General features: G+C 34.8%; 1 protein-coding gene across 14 annotated transcripts in view; it reads right to left on the reverse strand.

The window, feature by feature from the left end:
• Fak (protein tyrosine kinase 2 Fak) overlaps positions 1-17,973 on the reverse strand; it is a 768,667-nt gene that overhangs the window by 233,321 nt on the left and 517,373 nt on the right. For 4 of the 14 annotated variants that reach the window (XM_069820029.1, XM_069820027.1, XM_069820026.1 and 1 more), the window contains exon 2: positions 16,819-17,317. The exons of the other annotated variants lie outside the window; for them this stretch is intronic. In XM_069820029.1, coding sequence (XP_069676130.1) covers positions 16,819-17,027 — 209 coding nt within the window. In that variant the 5' untranslated portion in view covers positions 17,028-17,317. The remainder of the gene's footprint in view (positions 1-16,818; positions 17,318-17,973) is intronic. 14 annotated transcript variants of the gene reach the window in all.

The raw sequence follows: 17,973 nt of genomic DNA on the forward strand, positions 1-17,973 counted from the left end.
GTAATTGAACGAAACTTGCAACGAACATTGCACATTAGTAAGTATTTCAAGCTTTACTTAATCCGCTGTGATTTTATAAAGGTCCGGGGTTCGATCCCAGGTGGTGACAGGATTTTTTTGTCGTTGCCAAACTTTCAGAACGGCCTCGAGGTTCACTCAGCTTCCTATAAAATTGAGTACCGGATCTTTCCCGGGGGTAAAAGGCGGTCAGAGGTCATGGAAAGTATGGGGCTCTACCTCCATGCCCCCCCCAAGTGCCTTCATGGCATGTTACGGGGATACCTTTACCTTTTTTTTTTTTTTTTTTTTTACTAGGATCGTACAAATGAAAACGTTGTCGCGCCAGTATCATAGCCTTTACTTCGTATTTCTGGAAAACAGTTTCAGAATTTCCACTATTTCAAGATTATAGGCTACACAATTCAAATTTCTTTCACAAACTTACCGAATTCAGCATAATTCTTTCAGTGCAGAGTACATAGAAGAGTGAACTTACCTGCAAAGATAAGAAAAAAATTGGTTAATACATTTCAAAATACATTAGAATATTTCATGACAATACACTATGAAATCTCTACTTGAAAAACTTTTTTTTTTCTTCGCTGTTATTTATACTCGCTTTAACATCTTTGGTCATATCGCGAGTTAAATTGAAAAACTTGTCATTGCCACGAACTGTTAAAAATATCATCATCCTAACTTTGTTATTAATTAGATTTTTCTGTTCTTGTTCAAAATTGAGGACATGGGAGGAATAACGACTTAAGTAAGAAAATGAAGTTTTGAGAAAATCACAATTAAAAATTTAGAAACGATGACAAATGAATACACAAATACAAATGAATGATTTCCTCTAGCTTCATCTACGATCAACCATTTTTAGAGACGACAGAACAAGAACCTGGAGTTCAGAACTTGAATCGGTGGAATAACGACTTCAGTCCACCCATGTCCTCAATTATTTCATTAGGAATTACGATATTTTCCTGTTCTAGTCCCGAAATTCCTCAATAACATTAATTAGAAGTTCCTCTCATGTTTCCTAATGTCATCATTAATAGGCCTAATTTATTACATGTTTACCTCTTGTTTCCTAACTTCATTGTTAATTATTATGGGTGCTATTCATAGACATTTCGCAGCACGCGCTATGAGCGTACTAAGCTAGCCCCGGCTATCCACTGGTTACTAGTACAGAATTCAAATCATATCCTATCGCTAACACTGGTTTATGAATACGAAAAACGCTGATCATCCACCGGAAGCCCGCGCTAAAAATGTCTATGAATACGGCCCTATGAGGTTTTTGCTGTTCTATTCTCCAACTTCAATCTTAACTAGAAGTCGATCCAGAGTTACGCTCGGGCGTGGGTTCGATTCCCACTTGGTCTAATTATCTGATTGGGTTTTTTCCTAGGGTGGAGATACAGTTTTGAGTACTGAAAAATTTGTGAAATTCAATATGTTTTTTCTCAGAAATGAGTAAGTCTGTAATCTTGAATCTCTGCAATTGTATACTATTTTCAGAATTAGCAAAACTATTATCGTAGCAGGTAATTAATTGGTAATATAAAATGAGAGCTACATTTGTACCTACATTGGAATGTTTTTTTTTTTATCCAATGCCACAAGGTTGTCTTTCGACATTTCTGGTCTTCTCTCCTGGCCGTGGCTTAGTTGTAGCCCACTTCTGAGGTTGGGGCGCCTGGAAGGCGGAGTTACATTACCCCGATGATGTGTTAGGATGATTATGATAATGTAGTGCCAGGAGAGTCTTAAATCTAAACTTAACCTAAATTCCAGACCATGGACGAACACAGGAATAATCCCCTTTAAGGAAATATCCCTGTGCTCTAACCGGGAATCGAACCCGGGACCTCATGAACTATAGCCAGAAGCTCTGACCACTGGTCGACATTGGAATGTTATTTCCCTGAAAATACCAATAAATATCAATATTTGCAATTCCTTCTTTTTCCATTTATTCCTGAATGTCATATGAACATCACATAATATCTTTGAAATATCCTAATCAGATATTTTTTATTTATTTTTATATTTCGAAGTTATTTCTATAAGGCCAAAATATAAAAAAAAAAAAAAACAATAAATGACTAGCTAATGGTTATAGGTAGGTTTGTTTACGAGTATGACATACAGTTGTACTTAAAATTTTATTGCAATATTTTAAAAACTGTTTCTGACTTGTCAGAGAAAACGTTTTAATGAGCACAAGTTACGGGTGTCATTTTGTATTGATAATAATTACCAGCAACGACAACTTACTTTCAAATGGATTTTAAGGGACCCTCACATAACCCCCCATCGGTCCCTATCCTGAGAAAGAATAATACAATCCCTGACATCATATCCTGTCTCCCTCAAATCCATTTTAATATTATCCTCCAATATACGTCTCGGCCTTCCGAAAGGTCTTTTTCCCTCAGGTCTTTCAAGTAATACTCTATATGCATTTCTGGATTCAGTCATACGTGCTACATGCCCTGTCCATCTCAAACGTCTGTATTTAATGTTCCTAAAATTATGTCAGGTGAAGAATACAATGCGTGCAGTTCTGCGTTGTGTAACTTTCTCCATTCCCCTGTAACTTCATCCCTTTTAACCCCAAATATTTTCCTAAGCACTTTATTCTCAAACACCCTTAACCTATGTTCCTCTCTCAAAGTGAGAGTCCAAGTTTCACAACTACACAGAAGAGCCGGTAATATAATTATTTCATAAATTCTAACAGTTTCACTAAATCTGGAAATAATATACAATTGCATAAGTGGTGTATGTTGAGAAAGTGAGATTTTAAGGTTACAGATTCGTTCGTTGCTGAGAAAAACTATATTGAATTTCATCAATTTTTCGCTACTCAAATCAGTATCTCCGCCCTTCCTAAAGTTTCACAGAAATAGGTTATAACGGAATTCATAATACAGTTTTGCAAAATAAACTGCAGCTTTCAGCCATTCTAATTTTATGAAACATTCTCAAGTTATGTAAACAACAGTCATAATCCAGCGCATTAGTGCCTTGTACACACACTACAAATCTTTGCTGAATGCAACAGCGGTTTAATTGAGTAATTAACTTGGAATGTAACTTCTCAGGAGGATTAGCGCATCTTCCTTTCTCCGCATCCGTACGTGTAAATTCACTTAAGAAATAATCTTACGCCGTTTCTTAACAAACACTATGTTCACAAAGCGCTAGTTGAACCAAAAATTGCATGTCCCATGCACTGTTTTGGTGGTGGTGGGGGTAGTAGTAGTAGTAGTAGTAGTAGTAGTAGTAGTAGTAGTAGTAGTAGTAGTAGTAGTAGTAATAGTAGCAGTATTTTATTGAGGTTCCTTTCAATTGCAGTTTATTCTGCCTAGAAATTTAACGAGAGCGAGAAATGACCGATAAATATTGCCTGTAGCCCTCTTCCTATTAGCCTTAATCACGTACAGACGTGGACAAATTATTAACAAAATTGACGATTTTTATGATAATTCTGTTTACAAAATTTGGCTTTTCAATTTAAACTACAGTTGACAATTTTGCATATTTCCATTATTACAGTAGACAGAAATATGTAAAAATGTCAACTGTAGTTAAAATTGAAGAGTCAAGTTTTGTAAAAATATATAATAAAAATCTTCAATTTAGCTAATAATTTATAAATTAGCAAAAATGTCAACTGCATTGAAGAGCCAAATTTTCTAAAAAAAAAAAAATAAAACAAAAATCTTCAGTTTTGCTAATAATTTGGAAATATCGAAAATGTCAACTGTAGTCCAAATTGAAGAATCGAATTTTGTAAAAATATACAATAAAAACCTTCAGTTTTGCTAATAATTTGTAAATATGCAAAAATATCAAATGTAGTCCAAATTGAAGAGTTAAATTTTGAAAAATATACAATACAAATCTTAAATTTGGCTAATTATTTGGAAATACACAAAAATGTCAACTGTAGTCTAAATTGAAGAATCATATTTTGTAAAAATATATAATAAAAATCTTCAATTTTGCTAATAATTTGTCCACGTCTGTATATATCAGATTTGCCACTCATTTCTTTAATTGGCTAGTATTATGAATTAATATTTAAGGAGAAAAATTCGCTCCGGCGCCTGAGAACGAACCCGGGTCCTTGGCTCTACGTACCAAGCGCTCTGACCACTGAGCTATGCCGAATTCAATCCACAATCTTCCCCTTCAATGTTGCCCTTTGTGGCCTGACTTCAAGTTAGGCATATACGTTGACGTATATGTCCAATGTCAACTGCCATTATACTAGAAGAATATAATAACTATTGTTATCGGACATGTTCTGCAATGTTAGATATCTGACGATCCAGATATCGGGTATTTATTTATTTATTTTGCTAATAATTGTAACATAATAGTACATTATGCAACGAGCCTATAATGGTAGTAATTAAGACGCAAGTATGTTTGTTTATGAAACCCGCTTGCGCTCGTTTCATAATTTTTATACGAGCGCCTTAATTACCATTATAGGCAAGTTTCATACGACTTTTTATGCTCGACTATATTTCTAACTTGAAATTATTCATGTTTTCATGTTATGGTTATGTTAAGTGACGAACGGAACTGACCTGAATTGTGAGATGTGCGCAGACGCGAAAGTATTCATTTTTTCCGAGGCACGAATATCATTGACCTTGATAGAGAACATTAGTCTTGATATAACCTGGAAATTGATTTGGAATTGAAAAACGAGATGACAAATTGAATTTATTTGAATATTATTTACAATTAACGCTAATTATTATAGTACCGGTAACAGAACATAACGTTCTGCGACAGTATTGGTTTTCCAGCCTCCGTGACGTTTCCCTCGTCTTTCGATTGCATATCCGAGAATAATCGAAAACCTGAACTTTAATGAATAGATGTACTTTAATGACATGCATTAAAGGACTGCTACCAGGTGTATAATTACTACATTTCGGCATGGTCGAGCATAAAATATAGTATATACAGAAAAACTTTAGCTTGCCCCTGAAAGAGTATAACTCGTGCTCAGGGGCAGATTTCTGAATTGAAATTAAGAAGTATATACCGGTAATAAAATTTGTCTTACGTCTACTACGGATTAAGAATATATCAATTTAAATTTACAATTTTTCATTATTTATAAAATCCATACTTAACTTTTTAAATTTAATACTAGAACTATTAGAACTGACAAGATAAGGATATTTAAATATATATTTGTTATATATTCTTTGGCCTATGATTAAATACTGTAGCAGTGTTGCATTCTGGTTCAAACAATCTTAAAGAATTCATACCTTTTCATTAGAATACAATTCAAAATTATTTCGATTTTTATGTATGGATTTTATTAATACAATATAATACATTTGTCTTATTTTAAGAACATTAAAGTCAAAAAACAATTTTTGAGATGGAACATTAATAATGTTTATGAAGACATATTTTAATTATTTTCTTCTGTAATAAATAAAGCGGATTAAACTTGGTTTTAAATAAGCTACTCCATCCTACAATTCCATACATAATTAAGGATTGAAATAAAGTTAAGTATATTGTGCGTAATAAACTTACTGAGAAGTAATTCCTCAATAATACAAAATAATATATTATTACAAACGCAATTAATGTGTTGGTTCAATTTTAAATGATTGTCGAAAATTACGCCCAAATATTTAACTTCAGAGGACTCCTTAATAATCGGACATTAATATTAGAGACGCTATTCAGAAACAATGGCATCGTAATTCAATGACAACAGAGCACTGGAGGAATGAGAATCTCAATGGAAACTGAAGTTCTCGGAAAAAATATGGCAAACAGCCCTTTGTCCCTTTGTCCACAACTCTCACAGGACCTGCCGGGAAACAACTTCAGTAGGGGAGTAGTGGGTACAGTGAGAGACAAAATATTGAGACATATGTATGCAAGTGATAATTCAAGTAAGTTTAAAATCAAGTGCAATAGAAATAGACATTAAAACATGGAGTACAATAATACATGAACAAAAATGTTAATAGATAAAGGACATATTATACAATACGTGTTGGTAAAAAAAATGCAAATGTCCCACTGTTCCCATTCAGGGAGGTACAGTGAGACACCACAGTGTCTATTAACGGACATTGAAATGATTTACATTTATTTCAAAAGAAAAGAAAGCTTGCTGCCTCTTTATCTTGACATGTTCTGTAGGCTTATTTAGAATGATTTTAATGTCTGACTTCGAAACCATTGAAACATCTGGAAAAGTGAATTTTCCATGACATTTAAAACTTTTGCGAAAAAGTGAAATGAATTTTTGGTGACAACAAAGCTTATAATTATAAGAATTTAATGTAATTCTTTATTATTTTTTAACATTTTCTTAAATTTTGTGAATAATTTTTTATTTATGAAACCATTAAAATGTAATGCACCCATTATTTTAAGCTACAGTTCCTAAATTGGTTACTAGTATGTTCATTTTTAATGTTAGTTACTGATAAATGTATTATAATTGCAGTTTGTTTTTGCAAATCATTGGTACATGAGACTAGTGAGACGTCTCAGTGCACCCTTCAATGGCATGTCTCACTGTTCCCTTTACGCATAGTTCGCTTAAAAATGACGCCATCACTTCAAAATTAAAACAAGACGAAACTTTGCCAAACATAACCCCAAATACCACAGTATTCATATTTATATCTGATGTGTATATCCAATATAACCTTCATTAAACAAAAGCCAAAATTTTACTTCTAGACTGAAAAATTACGAATTATTTTTTCATCACTCACCTTTGTAACTAGAATAAAATCGAGTATGAAAATACTGTTACTTTACTCATGCAACATACAACTCCACTGTTACCAACATCTCAACATCAAAATTTACCATCTAATAAAAAATGTCTCACTGTTCTCCCTGTCTTACCACAGTCTAGTATATACAGTCACGAAGCTCAATACTTACTAAATATGCAAACATAGACAGTTGAAATATGCATCCGTAGATAGTTGCTAACCACCAGGATCGCTACTATCTCCTCATCACAGACCCTTTCCCCAGCAGACGATAAAATGTATTGTACTTTCGATATAGTATTCTTGTGAAAAAATTAACACCTTCCTTCCACTATTGAAATACGAAATACATAAGATTTAACTTATATATTATTTTCATAAGTATATATTATATTTTATAAGCTCACCTTCCTGGATTTTTCGGAAGAAGGATAAATCTTATCTTTTTTCTTACAATATTTATAGTACCACAAACGTCTCCTTGTCCCATATTATTATTCAAATTATTCTATTTTAGCCATTTACAGTTATTACAACCGTTAACGAACATTTCACAGTTTACACAACTTTTCACAACAAAGCGAAATACGGCACAGTCAATGCCTTTTCGATCTAGACCAGGCCGTAATGTTCGGGTTTTCTATTTCAGTGTATGTAGCTCAGTGAAATATTATATTATAACTTTATTGCGTATCATTGCTAAGTTTTATTTAGTGTAATGTGTCCATAAGTTCCGTTTACTTCTTGTTGCATAATATGTTGCAGAAATAGTTACAAAACTGTGTTATTTTAATGTGAAGAGAATTTTACGCGTTAACATAATCTGTTCGCATCAACTTAAATCATAAATTTTAAGTTTAGAATGGAAGCTATTTTGAGGTTCAATAAAAACGAATTTATATTGTGATTTTAATTTAGCACATCTACCTCCCTTAATTATAGAAAGAAAATTTACCATACCACTCCTATGAAATTAGTGTACGTACGATTGTAATACTTCGTCTCTTAAGTTGTAGATAGATACAATAATTCAGTACTCAATTGTAGTATTAAAATACAGACAAATTGAATGTGACGGGTGTCATACATGACATTATGTGTAATTATAATGTATAATTGCGAATATAGGAATATAAGTTAAATATAGTAAACATAACCTATACTTTCCATATGACATAGCATACATAAGTAGTGACAGGGCATTGGAGACCACTAAAATTAGACAGAAATGGGCAACTGGTACTGTAAACATAACCTATAATTTCAACATATCTAAATATTCGTGCGGTGCAACTGAAAATTATTGAATCGTGCATAAATGAATGTACAAGAATTTCGTAATATTTAATCGAAATAAAGGCAGGTATTACACATACGAACAACGTAATTTTCATATCAAAAATAATATTACACCTTAACTTGCAAGGAATTATGTCTGAAGTGTCTCCTAACCATTGTTTTAAATTTATTAATGCAATTACACTACATTTTAGAGAAACATATGTTACTGTTTATGCATTCCAACTAATTTATATGGTTGAAACGCCACCCTTCGTGATCGGGTTAAGCGAGTCACATGGTCTGCCTTTACGGTCTGTATTATTCTAGGGGCAGAAGAAATCGGCGGGTCTGGCGAACCCCTACTTCTCTACCCCGACTCCTACACCCCTCAGAACCTGCTTGGTGTATGGTCCTGTCCCAAATAACTTTCTCCTCCATTGATACTTTTTCACTACAGGAAAACTTAGAAAATAAATAAAATAATAACGTGATTTGTAGTAATTACAAATAGGGTCTACGTTCTTTACTCAATATTATCATTATAATATTTTGTAAGTTAAGTCATTTCACTAATGTAATAAAGTGTAATGTAAACCTAATATAAATCAAATATTTAGCATTACACAAATACTTTGTATTTATGTATTTTCAGAATGTTGTGTTGAAACAGTAAATACTAAATAATGTTTATGCAGTATACTTACCAACTTAATGTATTACTGACAAGTTATTAAATAATATTTCATTTTATGATCCTAACGTAATGTATTTACCTAATTGTAACTAACACTGGAGCTCCTAAAAATTTAGCAGTCGAGAATATGTAATAGACTACAATATAATACTCCAGTTGACAGAGATATAATTAGCAAATCAATTAAGAAATTTACCTTATTCCGTGAACAATTTCTAAAAAAAAAAATTAAATTAACTTAATAATGGTTTTCAACAATCTAAATAATGAAACAATTTTCCATTGTTAATGTCTTAAATAAACAACTTAATATAGCATAAAATAAAATGTTACAATATCTAAAAAAAATATATTATTAATTTAAATGTAAAATTCCATATTATCTACATCTGTCCGTGGGTTCTTTACATAAATATAATATGTAAAATTAGGCTCCATAGGATCATTCCTTTACTGCTATTCGTCTCCCTTTTGCATAAATTCTCTGGACCGATTGTAAAGAAGCGCCACTGGCCTTTGACAGTGACTGTCTGCATTGATGACAGGACATTTTTAATGTCCTCACAGTTCTTTCAAGAAACAGTGAAGTTGATAAACTACACCATTAGTAAGGCTTCTGATATCAGGGCCCGATTAAGACATGATAGCGATTACAATACTCGGATGATGAGTAGTTGTTTTAAAAATAATGTTTATTATGAGATATATTGTATTTACGAACAAACTGTAGCACAGTAGTATCACACACAAGCACTTTTCAATAGCTAACATTCGAACGGAGTGACAGAAAGGTCTCTTTGTTCAGATCATAAACCGCTAGAGAAAGTGTGGAGTGAGTTGCTTCCGTACCAAATCAAAAACCCGCCTATTGATTCACGATGGCAGTGACACAGTTTATTGTTCCTAGTACTCACAGCGCTCCAAGCGGCTAGCAACTATCGTGAGAAATGCAAAAAATCACCCCAAGCTTCGTGACTGTATATAGTAGACCAGCCGTGGCGAAAAGGCCATGGTGCGCCGAGCCACTGTGTAAGCTGCAACGTGCATAGCACCTATGGAGGGAGGCGGACAACCGAAGGGGAAGTTAATGTTTAGGACGTGTAACGAAGAAAGAAATGAACAAGAAAACATAGGACACATTATCACAACCTAAAATTAACTGTCTTCAGAATGTCTCTGCGACAAAGTTTCAAAATCAGGAATTATGTCACTTACTGCCAATCGTAGTTGATCACGAAGGTATTTGTCTGTCAGTCGTGATCTAAATTTGATTTTTACTATTTTCATTGTTGAAAATAATTTTTCACAAACGTAAGTTACAGCGAACATGGCTTCAACAGAGCAAGCGAAAGAACGAAGCTTCAAATATTTATTTTTTTCCAAAGATTTGAAAAGTTCAATATCTGTCATGTCCTTACATCTAGCTTTCATTTAACGTCACATTGTAAATCTGTGAGTTTAAATTGAAGATCTGACCGCATTATTCGTACATCTGCTGTAAAAGAATCGACGTACAGAAATATTAATAATAATAATAATAATAACAATAACAACACTTAACCTTTTAATGTTTCATCAGTAACATGTAGTAACTTATAATGCCGTTTTATGTTATACAACCGTTTTCCTAGTAATATTTGTGAACAAATCATACATTTAATATTTTCATCATATTGTAAGCAAAAGAATGCATCCTCCCATCCTACTTGAAACTTTCGTTTTTTATAGAGGTACATGGTTTCGAGAGAGATATTGCGACGATACTCCACTCGCAGGTCCGAGACAAATACAAATAGAACGGAGTTTGACTCCAGTGAGTAAGAGGATGGGGTTTGTAGGTAGGAAGCGAGAGAAAAGCACTGCGAGCCACAATGTGCTCGTGAGTCGCATTTTCGCCGCGGCTGTAGTAGACTGTGGTCTTACTGTACCCACTTCTCCCCTACTCCATGGTTAGAAACTCGCAGTTGTCTGAGCCTATGCACACCTTGGACTCTTACGATATTGGCTCGCCTGACCACGTGTAGTTGTCATCCACAGACAGAAAATAGGAGCCGGTGGCATTCCTACACATTGCACGCGGTTAGCTAAATGCCTCTCCGTCGAGAAGGCGAATTGGCCACGCATGAACGAATCTGAAGCAGAAAGTAAACACGTCGCTACGATAAGGGAGCATAATACACGGCTATGTGCAAGATAAATCTGCCCCTGGTGGCGAGGCAGCACGCCAAGCACAGGGCAATGCTTCACGCACCAGGCGACGAATTTTCAGCCTCAAGCTCTCCCTAGAGAAAGTCACGCGGTAAAATAGAACGAGCCTAATTTTACAGTGAGAAATGTTCTACAATAAAATATGAACAAGGTTACTTCTGTGGCCTCAATTATGCTACAATATAAATGTTTACAATTTGTGTAATCAATTAGGCGCATCGTGCCAGTGCGTAGATTTTCATCAATTTAAGTCCCGAAGAGTTCAATCAGAAACTGTGGCGGACAGTGACGGTGTTTGGCTGTAGATTTTGGTCAAATCAAGTACTCTCATTCGCTCATTCATTTCGTGTTCTGCCCAAGGGCAGGTCTTTCACTACAAACCCAGCGTTCTCCAATCTACACCGCCACAATGGCTAGAGCGCTGGGCTTATAACCCTAAGAATATAGGTTCGATCCCCGGAGTGCATCCGATTTACAGGTTGTGTTGGTTAAGTCCCTAGTCTAGATAACACAGACGCAGCCACCGGCGTGGCTCAGTCGGTTAAGGCGCTTGCCTGCCGGTCTGGTTGCGTTCGGGCGCGGGTTCGATCCCCGCTTGGGCTGATTACCTGGTTGGGTTTTTCCGAGGTTTTAACTTGTCTCAGTAGCAATACAAATGAGGGTGGAGATTATAGGAGGATTGTAAATTTTCAGGATTCCTTTCAAAACCTTGTTATTGTACAGGCTACCGGAACTCAGTTTCTTGAAAGACAAACTCAGTGACGGAAGTATACAGTACGAAGAGAGATATTTTGTTACCATATTTTGCGCTACGGAATGTATCAACTAGTCCCTTCCTCCACTGGCATCGCTTCACCCCCCCCCCATTGCAATAACAATACAGACGAGGTAAGACATATCTCCTTTCTCTCTCTTTTCACAGTGAGACAAGATTCATCACACAGACTTTAGCAAAGTGCTAACTCTTTCTACTGAAAGGCGGTTCCTAATTCCAGTTTTTACAAGATTCATGCAACTGAATCCTCGCTCACAATTTACAGTATGCGATGGAATTATATAAATCAATTAGAAGGAATTGTCCACTTAACTTACATGAATTTCACAGACTCTTTGAAATCAATTCCTGAACATCTATAGCTCAAAACCCTTTTTGAACATTGCCCATGCCATTAGCATTTCATTTAAATTCAGATTAGTTCAAACACATCTCTGATTTCATTTTCTCCATTACCATCTTCGCTTCTGAAGTCCAATGTGGTTGTCGCATTTCTGCACATTTACATTCAGAGTTTGTTGCATTTTTAGAAGTCGAGTAGCAAAATGCGACAAATGCGACTGTGGCTTGAACCTTTGCAGCACAAATTAAGTTTTTATATTTTTCATATCATGGATCATAACAAAGCTTCGATAAATATTTTTCAACATTTTAACTCTGCACACAATTTCAAAACACAGATGGAACCTCTATGTATACTCAAGAATAGGTTTCTTGGTGGAATATCTATGCCATAAAATTTAGGAATAAAGAAAACGGTGGTTCTTCTGAATAACCACTATGCTGGAAAGGGTTAAACCCTGCTTTAAATGCAAATACTTTTGTCTTACTGGTCATCGACAAACAATATAGTGTCCTCGAAATCTTTTTTCGATAATGAACATCGTAAAGACACCATGATTATCCATACTTATGGAATGTGGAAGGATTTACGGCCTATATTGCCTAAATTAAAGTAGAATTCTGGCGTGACAGAAAACAGGGATCAAACCAAGAGTTCCTCCAGAAAATCTGGTAGTATAAAATATTAGATATGGTATTATTTTGTCAAGAAGGGACCATATACGGAATGATCAGATTAGAGAACAATGCAAAATACAACCAATCAGAGAATGGACGCAAATAAGGAGACAACAATGGAATGAGCAAGTATCTCGAATGGAAAGGGATAGAATTGCGAGAATCGCCAGGGATAACTACCCATCCGGAAGAAGATTCCCAGGAAGACCATTAAGCAGATGGAGAGATACTCTGGATTAACAGGCTGGAAGCCTAGAGAGAAGAGAAGAAGAAGAAGATTATTTTGTCACAAATTCTGTCCTCCAGGATCGGAATTTGAAACCAAGTCACTTGAACAGAAAGTACATTATTGTTATACACGACATTAATTTTAAAATCAATTAGAAAGAAAAGAAGCGAAGGAAAATAAGATCCAAGTCTACGTTAGATCTTCAAAAACTCGCTTACACAGCTGTAAAGTATTCATATTAGAATCAGGCATTTTTCATCTTGCAGACAATAACTGAGCGGTGCGGAAAAATTCAGGGATGTTGATTTCCAAACTCACAGAATTCGATAAAACCGCTGCCGGTGGTTACGTATTACGAGACTGACGTCACATCACGTTAAAACAGACAATGAACACCGAGGGAACTAAACCCAACCAAACGAGAATAGGATAGGGGAGGGGAGGGAGTGATATCGGTATAAACCATTATGCATGCAGGAATTTTATTGGTAAAGGAAATTCTTTTGTTTCCATATCCTCGATACAGTTGAGTTTAACCCAATCTGCTGTCGGTATATTCCAATTCGAGGGAGAAATAATGCAGCCCGCAACAGATACCTGGGGGTGAACCGACGTATTCGGGAAATTAAATTCTGTTACATAACAATAATATTAATTCACTTTTCAGAATTCAGCGCTGGGAAAAAGGAGTAACGAACGATGTAAATTGTTCCTGAGAGGGGTCATAATTTAGAACCTATTTCCCAGTGTCTGACAACATGAAATTAATTTGACAATTTGTAAAAACAATACTTTACCGCGGAAGTGTAAGGTTTCATAGTTGCTGGATGATTTCAGTCGAAATAAATACACAAATTAGGCGTTAATTATCAAAACTATAGATAATAGTGTACCAGTAAATATGTTTGTAATGAATACCAATTACAAATACATAAGCGCACGCTCGCACGTTTATGGTCATATCTACCAACATATTGTATATATCGTAAAAATTCCTCCACTGACATAAAGGGGCTCAAAGCTTACAGGATAGCCTTCTTAGGAATTTACTCTAATTATACCGCCTCAGACGGTGACTGACTACATAGTAATTTCGTTCTTTGGACATGCATCCTGATAGCGCTGTATTTTCACAATTGCCTCATAATAATCTCTTACTATGATCTAACATTATTTGAAGTATATATATATATATATATATATATATATATATATATATATATATATATATTAGTTTAATTTTCCTACACAGTTTGTATTTCATTGCTTAATTAATAGTTCATAGTATTTTACTGTTTAATTCATTAGTAACTCCGAGGTAAATAGCTTTGAAGAGAGTCGTAGGCTAGAAATGTTTAGCTTAAATGTAGTTCTGTTTATATATATGAATAAGGGTGTAATCATTTGTCTTATTTGAACTGTTGTATCAGTGAAGCGAGGTGAGTCAGTGAAGTTATGGTTTTACAGTGCAGTGAATAGTTCCGATCAGTGATAATTTATAGCGTCAATGAAATGTGTTATATAGTGTCAGTGAAATGTGTTATGTAGTGTCAGTGAAATGTGTTCTAAAGTATCAGTGAAATGTGTCACAGTAATGCAGTGAGTGAGATGGAAGTAAAGAGAAAGATTATTATCAGTACCAGTGTGAAACTTATGTAGGCTTATACATATTTTGTAGGTTGTAATGTAAAATTAGGTTCAATTATTAATTCGGTTATTTTATGTATTATTATTAATTGTAATTATTGTGTATAATTGTATTGTGTATTGTATAATTGTATTACGTATTGTAATTTTATTGTGTATTGTTTATATTGTTTGTGCCACTGTCACCGGTGCTTGCCCACTTGCAGTGTAAATAAATAAATAAATAAATAAATAAATAAATAAATACATACATACATACATACATACATGTAACTTTCATCGAAATCAAATTGTTGTGTTCTTTGTAGTTTGTAAGTTCATTCATATGTATGCATACTTTTTGGTGCTTGAGTGGAAGAGAAGGCCTTACGGCTTTAACTCTGCCAGACAAAATAAATAATAATAACAATAATATTATTATTATTATTATTATTATTATTATTATAAAATGAATGTCCAATCTTTATATAAAAAAATAAATATAAAAATTACATTTTTTGACCCTCAAACCTGTATGTTTCTCCTTAACGTACCGGTAGCCTGATTGTTATTTTTGTAGCAATGCAGGAATCCACGACTATTTGTAAATTATAAAATTAAATTAAAAAGAGGAAACCTGCAATGCACTGATGAGAAATGTCACAAATTACTACCTTTTTTTCAACAGTAGTCTAATGTTTTATCCATTCATGTAACTACGAGTATATTGTGGGATGTGGTAACTTCTATATAGGCTATTCCATCTTAAATCGACCGAAATATAGAGAAAATTGACTCTGCAATTTTTAAATACAATGAACCTTTTTCTGTCCGTTGACAACTGTGATACAGTGTTTTGTGCAAAGTTTGAGGCATCAGAACTTCATAGTGTTTAAATTAAAAACATTTAAATTTATCGTATTTTCATAAAATTAGCAACTTTAAACTGTTGTGGCTCCGAAACCCTTTCACCCAATGATCAAAATCATGGTTTATTTTGATGCTGAGATATTAAAGTTTATATTGACATGTAAACAGTTTTTCTTACTTTTTATGGAAATGGAGAAATTTAGATTTTTCTTCATTAAGACGCCTTTGCCCACGAAAAAATATTTTTAAAATATATGGTTAGATTCCGCATTGAAAGTACAAATAAACATATTTTTTTTACTGGTGCACCGTTGATATGAAAGTATTGAAAATACCAAATAAAGAAAATAAATAGTACGCGCGTGAACTAACCAGCTGACTGTGAGGCGGGAGCTAGCGGAGACAAGCAAGGCCAGGAGACAAACACGTGATGTTTCGTCTAGTAGCGCATAGCTAGGCTAGCTTTATCACAAGTTTTCATAAACACAGGAGTAAAATGACGCCCAACGCTCGCTTATCTTCAGCTCTCGGCCAGGGCGTGCGGTACTGCGCCGTTCAAGTCCAGGCGTGTGAAAATAATTTATTTAATACCCTTGAAACTTATTGCCCAGCCACTAAGCAAACAATGTCGAAGTCCCTCTTAATAATGCACGAGTTTTTCTCAATATTTTTCTTTGCATTTTTACAAAAGGGGCAAAAAGCCTGAAAGTAAGTAAAATCAGATTATCTGTATCTCTGTATACAATAAAAATAAGGATTACTTCTTAACATAACCTACCAAATTTCAGCTTCAAAATGAGCTCCCGTTCAATGTTCTGCAGTAAATGGTTCCAGAGTTGTGAGCGCTGAAAGAGGCTTGTTTTTATAAAATACGCTAAATTTGTCGTTCAATAGTACGAAAACCGTTTGACTTTCGATAGTATATTTTTGAAAATGCACTGTCCTCAGCACCTTGTATAAATAGGGAAAAAATTAGAGTATTAAAAAAATGCGAGGTTTTTTACTGATCGATTTCATATGGAATAGCCCATATGCTTATGAATACCGCAAACATTATACATCATCACCTGATGATGATGATGAAGAAGAAGAAGAAGAAGAAGAAGAAGAACAGACGACGAAGAAGGTGGTGGAGGTGGTAGTGATGGAAATATAGTAGTTAGGTTAATTTCAGAGTTTTCGAATCAGACTCTCTTCTAGACAAGGCTGTGATCTAAGCGACAGTGAAGAACAAAAGAAGATCATAGGGTACTGCAGACAGTCTGCTGTTTGTTCAAGATTATATATTGCGCATGCCAAGGACTTCGCCACCTACCTTCCAACACGGAATCGCCAGGAGTGATTCGCCTGTTCTTTCGCATATCTGTCCACACAATGAAGAGAGCAGAGGAGTTTCGCGGCCAAATGCTGGCACTGCTGCTGATCCCTGTTGCTGCTGGCCCTGTTGTTGATGTTGACGTACTGTGTGTAGTACCTCCCTGACGGCGTGTTTCCGACATTTCCCCTCTTCACAAATTCCAGCATTGTTCTTCACCTTATTGAAGATTAATAAACTTAACAGTCACACACACACACCTTCAGGAGCTCATTGTCAATAAGTCCAGCAGCTGCGGAGGTGAGCTACATCCTCATATTCAGCAGTCATGACGCGAAAGTGTCGGGACATGAAAGTCACTTCTGCTTTCCACGCTGAACTGCCATTTTCACTGCTACATCTAACGTTTTCTACACAGTCGTTTCCACTCTAAATATCAGCACTATTCCCACCAAAGCACTTTAGATGGTATCTCCAACAGTACAAGATGGTCGTGCAACTGTAAGCATTAAAAATAAAGTAATAAACTAATGACGTAAATGCAGGTAGGAGAAGAAAATGTGTCTCGATAACTTCACGGCACTTCGTTCTGAAAATAAAAGCGTCTCAAAAGGGAATCTTTATGAGATCTTATTCACAATCGTTTCGCATTGCACTTTTGTGCGAGATCGTGCGTATTTGCTTGGTTTCCGCACAAAACCAATCCGCGGAAAGTCTAAAATTCCACATTCAGTATTCCCAACCTAACACACATAACAATTTCCCTCTTCTTACCGCTTAAGTGACATATTGATTTTACTGCTTTAGGCTTTTAACATATTATTTTTAGAGACGTTCAATATAGTAATAATTATAAATTGGAAACTTATCACTGCAATTTCACCTAAATTGCACTGTTAATTATTGTTTTTAAATATTTGCAAAAATTAAGTAAACTCTACAACTTCACTAAACTTACTGCATTCGTGATGCAAGTAACATTAAGGAAGCCGTGAAAAAATCAACAAGATTCCACACTCATCATAGACTGGGGGAAAAAAAAGACAGACGTATATCAAGGCCTGCTGGAGTATAGTAAACACAGAAAACATTTTAAAGCAAAAATGTTGAAGACAGATATTTTTGTTTTCCAAATTTGCCGTCACTGAACAGAAA

The sequence above is a fragment of the Periplaneta americana genome, chromosome 3, assembly GCF_040183065.1.
Source record: "Periplaneta americana isolate PAMFEO1 chromosome 3, P.americana_PAMFEO1_priV1, whole genome shotgun sequence".
NCBI lineage: Eukaryota > Metazoa > Arthropoda > Insecta > Blattodea > Blattidae > Periplaneta > Periplaneta americana.